Below are 15141 nucleotides of genomic sequence, written 5' to 3' on the forward strand. Positions count from 1 at the left end.
GATGGTCATATAAATAGGAGAGAGCTATGGGGAGAGGGGCTGTTCACGCCAAATGAACCCTCCACCCACCATTGAGTAAGTGAGGGAAAATATGCCCCTGGAAACTCCTTGCTTTACAAAATTACAGTGCCTGTTTTTATTATTGCTTAAATGTTTTTCCATTGCACTGGAACATCTTGAAAGTGGATATAATAAATGAGCCACAAGTTATCCAGGAAAGCATTTTGTCAGATGTCCTAGAAAGGATCTCTATTGCTGTGTAAAGACTCTATGAACATGGCAACTTTTATAAAGGAAATCATTTAATTGGCACTGGCTTACAGGTTGAGAGATTTACTCCATGAAGCATGGTGACATGTAGGCAGACATAGTGCTGGAGAAGGAGCTGCAGACAGCAGAACAAGACTGTGTGTCTCACTGGTTGTAACTTGACCATAGCAGATCTCAAATCCTGCCCCTGCAGTGACACACTTCCTCCAGCAAGGCCACACCCCCAATGGCGCCACTCCCTATAGGCCACGCGCATTCAAACACATGAGTCTGTGCAGGCCAGACCTATTCAGACTACCACATCAAGAAGCATGGGTGTTAATTATGTTGACTGTCTTAATTAAGGTTACCCACACAACTAGTGCAGAAGTTGTTGCTGCATCTTTGCTTTCCCGGTTGTTGATTTGTGTCACCAAAGGGCAGTGTTAAAACAAGAACAAAGTTCTTTGTCATCTGCTTGCTGCAAGCTTAGAAGATAGCACCAGTTTCAGTCTCCATGCTGCTGGACAGAGGCTGTACCTCTCCCTTCCCTGTCCTGAGGAGAGGAGCTACGCAGGAGCCAGTGGTGACAACACCATAATGCTGTTAGTACGTTTCCAAAGGACCTTCTAGAGTTAAGTCAGGAGAACATTTATTTCATTTGATAAATGTTCAGCCAGCTCTTCATTGAGAGCTGGGGACAGGATCTGAGAAATGAAATCTCTGCTCTGGTAGAGCCAAAGCTCTGGAGGGAAGAGGGCATTGTCAAATGAATGACTGTGGACATAGCAATGCAATAGGAAATTAAATCCGGAGGACTGGTGAGGCGAGTGGTGGGGAGAATCTTACTGAAGGTGGTCAGGTGTCCGAGAGCATGACTGTTCACAGGGGTTCAAAGTGTGCGAGTGCGCCCAACACAACAAATGGACAGTGTCAGAACCATGCAGACAGATCTCTGGCTGCCACAGAACCTGTGTAAAGGTGATAATAAACAATGCCTTTCCTCACAGGGGAGAAGGGTTGGTCTGAAGTCTGTCTTTTCAGAATGATAGACTAAGTCAGGACAAATAAGACTGAATAAGAATGTAGAATTCTGGGTTCCTACATAGCCCTGACATTAATGCTTACTTTTTGTAGTGTGTTGACTCATTGATTAAGTGATTGCTTATCCTTGTGGCCTGCTACCATTAACAAAGGCAGAAAGGCAGAAAGTTACTTGTGTATGTCTTCCAAATTATAATAGAGACACTAATATTTACATAGGACCAGGGATTAATTAATTTTATTATTTATTAATTTTATAATTCATTAATCCCATAATTAATTTTAGTTACAACTTTTAACTGAGATTTAGACTAAGTTTATTATAAATTTTGGGGGGGGATTGCAATAAGTGTTGGGGCATGGCTTAGTGGTAGATTTTCAAGTCACTATTAGAATTCATTCATTAGGATACAAGCACAGTTAACCTGAAATCTGACATTTAATTTTAATGTCAATACCATACCAGATTAACTCAAATCTTTTTAAAGTTATTTCTTTCCATTTTGATAATATAATTACATCATTTTCTCTTTCCTACTTCTGAACACAGACACACACACACACACACACACACTTGAGTATTTGTGTTTTTCTGTTTATCAATAATAAAGCAGTAACAGCCTTATTAACTGATTATCCTAAGTAGAAAGCCACAGAAACCTGCCCCAACATGTTCTGAACATGTAAGACAATATATATGGTTTAAAAGAAAAACAAAAGAAACAGGAGTGGGCACTCTGTGTATCGAGAGTATTGTGAATTGGTTTCACTCTGCTGAGTTCTGATTCCCATTTATCACCTGTCCTGGGCACACATGAGGTGGGGTGCATAGAGTAGAGCCTGGCTGTGCACAGAAGCTCTTTTTAGGTTGATAGATTTTTATTTCTTGATGAGTACTGTAAAGTTTGAATAGAACAGATTTTCTGCTCTCCTAACCCCTACACATAGCAACTTGTAGACAATTTATCAGAGACAGTTTCACTCTAAAAAGTGGGAAAACAGTGCTTCTGATTTTGCTTGACTATCAGATGCCTACTGGAGATAGCCAGTAGCCCTTGGATCTCTAACTAGGAACCTCTTGGGAGAGAGAAATCTAGATATTTCAGTTACTTTTCTCATTGCTATAAAAATAATACTTGACAAAAGCAGGTTCAGAAGGAGTTTATTTCTTCCTATAATCTGAAGTGCAGTCCATTGTATGAGGAACAGCATGGCAGCAGGAGGGTGAGGACTGGTCACAGGGCATCGGCATCAGGAAGCAGAGCCAAAGGCTGGCGCTCAGCTCACTTATTTTCTCCTTTCTAGTCAGTCCGCATCCTCAGCTCATAGAATGATGTCACTGACTTACACTGTCTGTTTTTCTACTCCACTCAGCCCAATTTACAAATTCCCTCACAGACATGCCCAAGAGTTTGTCTCCTAGGTAATTCCAGATCCTGTCCATCTACTTGATAGAGTATTAATCATCATTCTGGGTCCTTATAGGATAGATTTTAATAAATGCCTGAGAAGTAGGTAATATAACCAAAGGGGGTAAATGTAGAGAGAAGAGAGGATTAAAACAGTTTGAGTCTACCAGGGCTACAAGGGTACTCACCAGAACCCAAAGGTGAGGATGATGGGCAAGGTAAAGAGAAACATAGGTAGGAGAAGGGTACAGTTTCTATTAGAAAAATAAATAGCTCATTTATAGCAAGAAATAGGTAGAAAACGTGAATATAAAGGAAATGTGATGTATGTAGACTTGTGTGTGGAAAAAAGACATTGTCATCCTCATGTTCTCTTAATATATACCCTACACTGTCAACAACTATGTTCTGAGAACAGGATTTTATATTTAAATGTTGAAAAGTCATAAGACAATCTAGTGTTCTTGTACATAACTTGGTCATTCTATGTAGGGTTTTTAAATAGCACAGATTCAACGACACAGTTCAGTGGCATAGTTCGCGACGAATCGCACTGAAGAGTAAGGGGATGCTTCCTGCTGGACAGTGTCAAGGTGGTACCCAGCATCTTTATCACATTATACTGCAGTGCAGATGTGTCCTGAACCGGAGATGAAGTATTGGTAAAAAGATCTGTTGCTGTACAGGAAGTTAGGAGTGATCAATGATGCTGCAAACAATAGCTGGTATCTGTGTATCATTATCAGCCAGCATCTTAGCCACTTAGATTAAGAACTGACAACTGAGACAACTAGACAGAACTAATAAAGTCCCTTTAACATAAACAGCCCTCCCTCAAGCACTGGGCATGGCCGTCACCTGTCTGCAGCACTACATGGTGCCAGATTTCTTGGGTTCTGTAGCATCCTCAGTAAATTTGAGAAGTTCACTGATTTTATTTAATAACAGTAGACTTTATTACTTTGTATCCTTGTGAGTTAACATAAAAATAAAAGTTTTTTTTCATAGGCTGGCATAAAACAAAGAAAGTGCTTGAAGCTTTTGTGTTGTTGTTGTTGTTGTTGTTGTTGTTGTTGTTGTTGTGACAAGGTCTCACTATGTGGCCCTGGCCCTGGCTCTCCTGGAACTTTTGAACAGACCCAGCTGGCCTCAAGCAACCACAACCCACCTGCCTCTGCTTTCTGGGTACTGGGATTAAAGGCATGTGCCTGGTTTTTGCCCATCACTTTAAGCCCATCATTGTCTCTTAGACCATCTTGTTGCTATGGTTTCAGTGAGCTTCCTTCCATCACAAAGTCTTTAAATCTTTTTTTTTCCTTGTCATTTGTAACACAACTGTCATTTGCTTTATTTTGTGTGTGTGTGTATATATATATATAATTTATTCATGTTCTATATTCTTTGTTTACATTCCAAATGCTTTCCCCTTTCCCAGTTCCCCCCTCCCCATATGTCCCATAAGTCCTCTTCTTTCCATCCATTCTCCTATCTTTCCCCCTCCCTTTTCTCTGTCCTGGTACTCCCCTACAATGCTGGATCAAGCCTTTCCAGGATCAGGGCCCTCTTCTTCCTTCTTCATGGGAGTCATTTGATATGCTAATTGTATCTTAAGTATTCAGAGCTTATGGGCTAATTAATATCCACTTATTGCATTCCATGTGTGTTCTTTTGTGAATGAGTTACCTCGCTTAGGATGATATTTTCCAGTTCCAACCATTTGCCTAAAAAATTCATGAATACATTGCTTTTAATTGCTGAGTAGTATTCCACTGTATAAATATACCACATTTTCTGTATCCATTCCTCCATTGAGGGACATCTGGCTTCTTTCCAGCTTCTGGCTATTATAAATAAGGCTGCTATGAACATAGTGGAGCATGTGTCCTTATTGCATGCTGGGGAATCCTCTGGGTATATGCCCAGGAGAGGTATAGCAGGGTCCTCCGTCTTACAGTGCTGCTATTTTTACAGTGAGTGATTGTACCAAATGTGGTCTGGCATCTGAGAAATGGATCTGCAAATGAGGGTATTTTGCATTTGACAGTTAGCATTGTCTCTATTATCTGGTCTTATTTGTGTCAGACTTGTCAGTTAAAGACCTTTGATGTGAGAGGAAATAAAGAGATACCTGTTTCAGGTACCCCACTCCATATGAAAGAGTCTTGTAGAAGCAGTAATTCTGCATATCACATCTGGTTACAGGAAGTCGGAAGTAGTATGAGGCACCAGAGTACACAAGAATGCAATGAAGAGTTACTAACTCCTCCCCTTGCCTACACAAGGGTCAAACAGCCATGTGGAGTCTGGGAAAGAACAGATCTCACCATACTGTCTGGCATCCATGTGACAGGGGGATTTCCGTCTAAGGAGTTTATGTGAGGAGCAGTTTTACCCAGGCACCAGCTTTACCCAGTCTGAGTATGGGGCATGATTTATCCACTGGACTGGCGCCATTTGGAAGCGTGACTCAGGAATAGCCTCTGAGTAAGGCAGATCTCCAAAGATGAGCACCTCTCCAGAAGGTGCTCCCCCAGCTAGCAGTTCTCATTTCAATTCCCTTGGCAGGCCACTTGTACCCTGAACCCAAGCCATGGTCTCCAGGTGAACACCCCTCCATTGGAACCCTTTATGATCACCTTGGTACAATTCTTTTCTTGAGAGCACCTGTTTGATCTCTTTATGCTGGTGGTGATGTGCTGAGACTGGGGAATTAGTAAACACTATAAAGGAGGACACAGGAGAAGTCACTCATTCACAGAACACAAGTGAGGTGAGAAGAGGCTAGAGATGGGACAACGAGCCTGTCACAGTTATAGACACCCAGCAAGAGCCAGTGAGGAGGACCCTTAGACTGCGTGGAGGACGAGATGGATTAAAGAGCTCATTTTAGACATGAGAGAATTTTATGATCCAGTGGCTGCGGAAAAGTGAGCCAAGAGTCAAGTCTCCCTGTGTCATACGCATGCTGTAAGTTTAATCTCATAACACTGAAAAGGCGGCATAAGAAAATTGCTAGAATCAAAACAACCCTGAGATTTCATCTCACACCAGTCAGAATGGCTAAGGTCAAAAACTCAGGAGACAGCAGGTGTTGGCGAAGATGTGGAGAAAGAGGAGCACTCCTCCACTGCTGGTGGGATTGCAAGATGGTGCAACCACTTTGGAAATCAGTCTGGCGGTTCCTCAGAAAACTGGGCATGACACTTCCTGAGGACCCTGTTATACCACTCCTGGGCATATATCCAGAGGATTCTTCAACATGCAATAAGGACACATGCTCCACTATGTTCATAGCAGCCCTATTTGTAGTAGCCAGAAGCTGGAAAGAACCCAGGTATCCCTCAACGGAGGAATGGATACAAGAAATGTGGAATATATACACAATGAAGTATATTCAGCCATTAGAAACAATGAATTCATGAAATTCTTAGACAAATGGATGGAGCTGAAGAACATCATACTAAGTGAGGTAACCCAGTCTCAAAAGATCAGTCACGGTATGCACTCACTAATAAGTGGATATTAGCCTAGAAACTTGGAATACCCAAGACATAATCCACAAATTAAATAATGTCCAAAAAAAATGGAGGAGTGGCCCCTGGTTCTGGAAAGACTCAGTGCAAGAGTATAGGGGAATTCTAGAAGAGGGAAGCGGGAAGGGGTAGATGGAGGAACAGGGGGAGGGAAGAGGGCTTATGGGACTTGCGGGGAGTGGGGACCCAGAAAAGGGGAAATCATTTGAAATGTAAATAAAAAATATATCAATAAAAAAAAGAAAAGAAAATTGCTAGAAAACATAAGTGTTCTCAGGGTGCCTTGAATACCTATTTGATGTGCGTCAACATGCTTTCTATGCTTGCTGTATAAACAATTTGCAAGATTTGGAGTTCTGTGTGTAACTTTCTGGTTGTTAGTCCACCTTTTATCCATCGACTTTTAAGCCCTTGGGACATGCAGAACATACAAATGGAGTCTAAGTCGTCAAACTGGTCTGGCCGTCCCCTGAAAAGCCTTTCCCTACCAGACCGCATTCTGTGGTTTATCCCACGGGTCCCGCCAGCTGCCATTTCCAGCCTCACAGGTTGATGTTGATTTTAACCAACTGCTCATACAAGGTAGAATTTCGAAACAGTGGCAGTGGCACAAGGGGGGTTTCCATGTAAGCAGGGTGGCCGGGTGTGTCCTGTTGGGTGCCCCTTCCTTTCACCCCTTTTCATCTGCATATCAGCTGTGAGAATAAACCTAGGAAAACTGCTGTTTGGCCTTCTAGCACATTGCCAGCTTTGGCAATTTCAAACTTAGCAGTTTTCTACTAAACGCCACTGAAATGAAATAAGTCTGATGAACGAATGCTTGGCGCCCCGGCTACTACAAATGGAAAACCATCAGCAGATGCTGTTTGCTGAAATGGAGGCTCTTGTAGCAGATGGGTGAAAGTTAAACACAAATTGTACTGTTTCTTTTCCTTTTGGTTCATTTGTTTTTATTGCAATATAAAAAAAAAAAACTCTGATATATTAGTTATAGTAAACTTGTAGCAAATGCTTCATGGCTGTTTGGGTTTTTCTGAGATCCCTGAAATTATAATCAGACCATTTTTCATTATATGAACTCATTGAAAATGGAGACTCAAATTCTTCATCAGTTCTTGAACTTCCTTTGGTATTCATTTTCCAATAGTGGAACTAATGATGAGAAGCAACTGCCAAATACTCCCAGTGAGATATTATGTCTCTGTCTTAAATATCAAATGTTGAGCTGCAGTAAAGTAATATCTGCCACACCTCTGATAGACAGTCTGCATGTAGAACTAGAGTGTTCTCACAGTGCTTTATCTCCCCAGATGCTGCGGCATCCTCTAGCTAGCACACCTCCAGAGAATGGTGGCTTTTCCCAGTTCAAGGACTCGTATACCATTTAAAGTAATCACTATCAATTGATACTAACCTTCAAGAGCAATGATGGCATTGTTAATCATTCTGTAAACTTAGATATTTCTTTCCACAAAACTGTTTATTTTAATCTAATTTAAGTAGTTCATATATCTCTAAAGAAACCTGAAATGTATCTTTTTTAACTTTCCCAAGGGTGTTTATTAGATTATATTAATTATCACAGAATACAGGAAAATTTGTGGAGTAATGGAAGAAACATTTAGATATTTTTAAAATATTGAAAATATTTACTTGGGAATATTTATAGGGAAACTGAAATGTTTACAGGGATATCACCTATAATTGTCTTGTTTCTTAACTGTGAAATTTTTTGTTACTCTTATTTATAGGGTCAGGATCATGTCGATTTAGTTACTCTGACCCCAGCATCATTGTGTCCTATGCCAAGAACAATACTGCCGATTGGATTCAGCTCGAGAAAATTAGGTTTGTTACCATTTCAAATGTTTGCTCTAGATCTGTTGTGAGAAGACTTCTCCATCTCTAGTTGCCTTCCTTCTATCTAGACATCTTTCTTTATGGTTTACTGTGGTATACTTTGGTTGTTCATTCCTCAAGTCATGAGTATGCATAATTACTGCTTGAGGAAGACACTACGAGATTGTAACCTTCCCATTTATAAGTTCCTACTGTCAATGCTCCCCTTACTGACCTGTTTTGGCCTGTAGCACATTTGGGACCATAACTTTTGAGAGAATATCCTTTGCTATATAACATCACCAGCTGTGGCCGGCAGGAAGTGACCTGTCTGTGTCTGATGTTCAGAGCTGAGAGCATAACCAGTAACAACCAGTCATGCATCTATCCCTGTCCATGGTAATAGGAGTTCATAGCTGCTAGGCCTTGCCCGTCATCTGTCCCTTCACTTCTAAAGTCACACAGGCCCATCTTAGATCCTTTAGGTCAAGGGTTCTCCAATAAGAAAGTGAAGCAGGATGCTCCAGGTAAAGGGAACTCTTAACATGGAAAGATGCGGATGAGGTTAGAAAATCCCAAATCAGGTTTACCACTACTGCAGAATTTTAATCTGGAACTAAAATTTAGAGTGGATGATTGATTACAGATGTACAATGAAGAAGAAACCAATGCCCCACCCTTTGAGACAGACATGGCGCCTGCTGCACTGAGGGCCTTGGCCCCTCATTAAATTAATCCCTATTAAAGGGATTGTGGCCACTTAGCTAGTTCTTAAGTTGGAAACGTTTAAGTAGGACATTTTCCATCAATTTTGAGACATTCGTTTTCCATTAGTTCGTTTCTTTATATTAAGAGGACAGTGATCTGTTTAGGGCAACAGAAAAAAAATTAGGCTCATAAACTTTAATACTAGTCAATTTGTACAAGGTTTCTAGATGTATATTTAAAAAATACAACCCACATAAGCTCTATTCTAACAAAACTGAGAAAGGTAATTCTAAGACAGGATTTTAATAAATGAGTCTCCCATGCCTGGATGCTATCTCCATATTGCACACTGAGCTCTGACATGCTGTGTCGACTTTATGACAATATTTGCTATTCTTTATATTTTCTAAGTTTTGAAAATGCATTCACATCAGATACTTAAGCATCTGAATGGATGTAATCAAACCAACATACATATAGAAATTTTACATTTATCTCCAAAGATAATTGCTTCTACTATATTATTCCATAACTGAAGTAAATTATAATGTGTATTTCTTGCTAGAAGATAGCTATATGCTTTTGAAGTGATAAGAATGAGAGTACACATTTGATTGCACAAAGGAACACCACATTCAGCTGAGTATATTGGATTTTTTTCTTGAAAATGATACTTTGAATTTTAGGCTGCATACCAAAGCACCACACTCATGCATGCAAATTGCCCTTACCATTGGTGATCAGCACGAAAGTTTTTTCTAACCATCATCTGAATCCAAAGTACATTCTCTTCATCACTTAAAATTCTTTTTGAAGCTAAAAAAAATACTCACCATAAAATATTGTAAATGAGAAGGGAATTGATTGCCCCCAAAGGTGAGATACGCCATCTATAACCCCACTGACAATTCTGAAGATATATGTGTGCTTCACTGGTGAGTGAAAAATATGGCTTTTTTCCCCAGCCCTTCCAAACCTGATTTATAGCAGTCCAGCCTACCACTAGTTTGCATTTTAGCACCATTTTTAATCCCAGCTAAAACGATCATTTTTCTAACAGCAGATTTCTACTTTGGTAGAATAAAATTATTAATAAAACTTGTATTATATAACAGAAAGCTAGATTCTAATAGATATTATTATTAAAAGCTTGTTAAATTATGTCAATTTTTAAAAGATTGGCCTGTATAGAATTATAAATAATTATAAGTGAATATATCTAATTCTATGGCAAATCTCTATTTTCATTCTGTCATCAGATTTAAAAATATCTGATATCTAATGACTAACTAAAAATAAAATGACTATTATATAATGACTATATATCATATATATGCATATATACTTGAACATATCATGTATATGTTATACACTTAAACATATATATATACATACATACATATATGTAAACATATCACATATATGTACATATACACTTATCTTAACCATATCACATACAATGACCTTCAATTTGATGCATAATTTTAAAATAAGAATCAACATTACTTAATTTCAATTTTTTCTTTTGTTTTTATCAAATGAATGATTTTTAAAGGGATATCTAACATGTGCTAAAACTCTTCTAGATATGATTTGACTCCTCTTATATTATTATGGCCGCGGGTGCCTCCTCCTATGCCACTGTTATTTTTCTGATGTATTTGAACACATTTAGTACTTGCTTTAATTCGAAAACTGTAAGGAGCAGCAGATACTGAAGGCTGGAGCACGGGCTTGCATTTCATCTGTAGCGAGCATCGAGTGTTCATCGTCAGGCTGTGGTCTGCACCGTGAGCTTGACCGCCCTTTTCACACTTGTTCCAGAGCCCCTTCCAATGTGAGCACGATCATCCACATCCTCTACCTTCCCGAGGAAGCCAAAGGGGAGAACGTGCAGTTCCAGTGGAAACAGGACAGCCTGCGTGTGGGAGAGGTGTATGAAGCCTGCTGGGCCCTGGATAACATCCTGGTCATCAATGTTGCCCACAGACAGGTCATTCTGGAGGACAGTCTCGACCCGGTAGACACAGGCAACTGGCTCTTCTTCCCTGGAGCAACGGTCAAGGTTTGAACCTTTTTATCCTCTCTTCCTTTAGAAACCCAAGGCTTACTGAACCGGTTACTTCAAGATCACTTTTCCAAGACAGGTCTTTGAGTATTAGCATTCTTACATCTCATACCGTGCCATTTAAGGGTGTGATAGCATGTGAAGACATAGCAAAACTAAGGATGTGGAGGCCCTTGCTAAGTCTTCCAGTGCTTGATTTTGGAACTGTAACTTCCACAACTATTAGAAACTATTAGAAATTCCAGGCTATGATGTTCCCTAACAACAACCCCAAACTATGATGTACATTCTAGATTCGAGGTTCTCAACCTTTGGTTTCAGGGGAGAGGGGATACAGTTCAGTCACATATCAAATATCTTGCATATCAGAGATATCTATTACAACTCATAACAGTAGCAAAATTACAGTTATGCAATAGCAATAAGATAATTTCATTGTTGGGGGTTACCACAACATGAAGAATTAAAGGGTCAGAACATTAGGAAGGCTGAGAACCACTGGTCTAGATGGTGAATACATAAACCAGAAACCCTTCGATGGAGTTCAAAACAGTTCTCCCATATATTTTGAGACTCATAGTGAGTAATTCTGGCAATCCTTGAAGATTTGCTAGCTGCTGTAGAATTGGAATTATATCTTGAGATCATATCCACCGAGGTACTTTAAATCAAAGGCAGTTACATTGGTATTTGAAATTGTTCTTCTAAGAGAGAGCTGTGAGTGGCAGGAGTATTTGCAAAGGGCAAGGAGCTGCTTACGGATGGTTCAATGGGAGATCTTATTAGGCAGGATTAAGGGAGAGAGGACAGAGACATACAGACATATTTCAAATTTTGTCACCAGGGAATGGAGGAGATTGGGGACTGATAACGAAGAGGAAGGAATGGTCGATGTCGGGGACAAGGTTTGGGCAGCTAGACTGGAAAGGGTATCATTTGCTGACACAAGAAATATAGGAGGAAGAACAAATTCACAAGACTGGTTAAGGCTGGCGTCAGTTTGGACACCTAGCTCTTGATGTTGTTAGGGCCGGATGATGAGGAGTCGGCAGGAAGTGGGTCAGAAGTTAGAGCAGTTGTTACCTGGTGGATGGGGAGAGTCGTCACAAGTTTGCCTGGGAGACTCTGCAATAAAAAACCAATACAAAAAGGCTAGTGAGCCTTCAGCTGGATCCCTGCCTGTCTCTAATATGTAGAAATACATTGAAAATTTAGCTTACTGAATTTTTTGTTGTTGTTTTTTAACTATGACTTATTGATGCAAAACAATCCTGTGTTTGACTGTGGTGAGACTGCATGAAGGGTAACAGAGAGAATATAAAGGCTCCCTTTTTGTGTGTACATGATATAGGGAAATAACCCAGGACCCTTTACATGCTTGGACAGTATTCTAGCACTAAGCTCTCTTTTTACTCTTTGGGGCAGGGGTAAAGTTCTCATCAAGTTGCCAGTATCTTAGTTAGGGCTTTACTGATGAGAAGAGATATCATGACCAAGGCAACTCTTATAAAGACAACATTTAGTTGGGGCTGGCTTACAGGTTCTGGGATTCAGTCTATTACCATCAGGGCAGAAGCACAGCAGCGTCCAGGATGGCATGGTGCAGGAGAAGCTGAGAGTTCAAAATCTTGCTGGAAATGCTGTTTCCAGGCAGCTAGGATCTTAAGAGTGTTTTTAAACCCACACCCACAGTAACATACCTACTCCAACAAGACCACAACTACTCCAAATAGGGTCCCTCCCTGGGACAAGCAAACATATTCAAACCACAACACCCAGTTTGGCCTTGAACTCACCATTGAGTGTATATAGGTCTCAAACTTATGGTGCTTCTGCCTCTGCCCTTGCCCTCTGCCCTCTGCCCTGGGCCTCTGTGCCCTCTGCCTCTTTGGTAGCCAGGATTAGTGAGGCCTATACCACAGGGTGCAGTTGCTTACCTCATTTTGAGTATTTATTTCAGTACTATACAAGAAAAAGGATTGCAAATTGGTCTCAACCCAGAAACTCTCCTTCCTCAAGCAGTTAAAACGTGTAGTCACTTCAGCACAGGGTGATGAGATTACAGCTGTAGACCAGTCTTGAAAATAGGCACCCTCTCTGCCCAGTTCAGGAAAGCATCCCACGAGACAGACCTCTTATAGAAAAATTTCTGATACAGCCCAAAGCTGCAGCAGTCCACACATTCCTTTTGCACAGAGAACTTTTGTCAGGGTACTCTGGGTGATGGTTTCTTGCCACTTCATTAAAAGAGGGCTTTCTGCTCTCTCTACCCCTCAGTAACAAGCAGGTCTGAGCTTTCCCCCAGCTTGATTCTTTATCATCTGACTCTTGTGCCCTCTGCTAAATGGATGTGCATTTCTGCCTCCTATTACAAGCTATTATACTAATCTAATTAGCTACTTGGTTTCTTAAGGCATTGGTTCCACCCATGATAAAAATGCATGAAGTCTGCGTTTGCGTCAGTAAGAAATTTAATTAAATTAAAACTTTGGGTAGAGAATGCTCTTTTTCTTTTCAGCCTTTTGTCTCCCTCATAACCACACAGCTGAGAATTGCCTAGGGAGCTTGGTCTGCTATGGAAAAAAGTCACTGTGGTAACGATTTATTTTATTGACTTTAAGTCACCTGCCAGTTAGAAGTTCTACTCCAGTGTTTCTTTTGAAAACTTGAAACACATGCCCGAGTCCATTCTTAGAATTTGTTCTTTTAACTCATTTGAATAACCACTCTTTTGATTTCTGTTTGAAATAGCTCAAAATGAAAACCTTTTCTTTGATCAGTTGATTCAAAATTATAATATAAAAGTTGTTTTTTAATCATATGAAATGCCTTTGTCAAATATTAATTGTTTTCTTAATGTCCTTTAAGATGAAAACTGAATACAACTACTTAGAAACTATCTCAGTGTCCCTATAGGTTAGGAGAGTGATTTTAATGTTGCTTTATTTTGGACTTTAATTGTAAGGATTACATGTTTTTGCTCCTCATGCTTTATCTTTTTATGTTGATTAAATGTTTCCAAGGTAGTTACACTTTAAGTCAAAGAGGAAGCCCACCCATGATTAAGAGAAGACAATTGTATATTGTATGTGTGTGTGTGTGTGTGTATCTGCAAAAGTCTCTTAAATACTAATGTTGATAAAGTGAAGCTGTTATGAATATACACAGTTCTGACTAAATTGTCCAGATGCTGATCTCAAAGACCATGTTTTAATGGGTCAAAGAGGAAATAGAAAAATGAGTCACTCACAGGCCAGATTTCTCTCATCTTCTCTAAATGTTTCAATTTCTCTGAAAATATTTATGGTTTCATCTGAGCTATCACTGTTTATCTCAAGTAGAGCAAAAGTGGCAAAAGGCTAGACAGAATAATTAGCTTAAGGCATCACATGACCCAGGGACCTGTAGGTATACGTCACCAGCTTAAATCTCTGAGCTGTAGAAGGTCATGGCTATTCTTGGACCTTTAGTAATCACTGGCAACTGCACCTGTAAGAATCCTGCTTTTACTGTAGACCCTGCTCTCATATTTGTGTTTGATTGACACGTGGTGCTGGGATTGAACCCAGGACCTCCTCGCATGCACATGTGAGGAGACACTCTACCACTGAACTACATCCCCAGTCCTTTGCTGTATCTTTTGATTCGGTAAACTGAAGTACATGGTAAGAGGTTTCCAAGGGAGTTTCTCTTCCATCCTTCTGTGCCCACAGCCCTGCCTCATCTTCCAGGCTTGTCCCAGAGAACTTTCCCACACGGGAGAAAAGGTGTACCACATTCAGTTGTGCTTCTGATCAACAGTGTTATTTTTTTTATTTCCCATCAATCCTGAGGCAACCCCTTGTTCACTACTAAGTAACCGTGGCTTTAAATGCCAGTAAATAAACTGGGGGAAGTGAAATAGCCTCCTCAGAGTGCTGCCTATGTAGCAACACCCACACAACCCCCACCCTCACTCCCACCCCACCCCCACTGCATGCACTCAGCACAAACAGATCATGAAACCAACCCACTCTCTATTAAATCACCTGTTTCATTTGCTGGCAATGGTGATTTTGCCTTGACAGAATGAGACCTTTTTACTTCTGTGTATCTTTCTAGAAGTGTAAGGAATTAGCATCAGTTTATACTTTGCTAAGGTAGGTTATAGTATCAGTTCATCAATGCAATTGTTAGAATAGCTGCTGTTGGCACATCAGGGCTTCTGTCTGGAAGCTGTGGGTGTTCAGAACATGTTTAAGAGTCAGAGGTCCTACCTTCCCACCTGATGAGGGGGAATGAGAAATCTCAA

At 40.3% G+C, this 15141-nt stretch overlaps 1 protein-coding gene across 1 annotated transcript in view; it reads left to right on the top strand.

Moving 5' to 3' along the window:
• The window catches only part of Reln (reelin), a 437924-nt gene that overhangs the window by 239348 nt on the left and 183435 nt on the right, over positions 1-15141 (top strand). The window contains exons 9-10 of the mRNA XM_052173082.1: positions 7987-8083; positions 10607-10847. Coding sequence (XP_052029042.1) covers positions 7987-8083; positions 10607-10847 — 338 coding nt within the window. The remainder of the gene's footprint in view (positions 1-7986; positions 8084-10606; positions 10848-15141) is intronic.

The sequence above is a fragment of the Apodemus sylvaticus genome, chromosome 2, assembly GCF_947179515.1.
Source record: "Apodemus sylvaticus chromosome 2, mApoSyl1.1, whole genome shotgun sequence".
In the NCBI taxonomy this organism is placed as follows: domain Eukaryota; kingdom Metazoa; phylum Chordata; class Mammalia; order Rodentia; family Muridae; genus Apodemus; species Apodemus sylvaticus.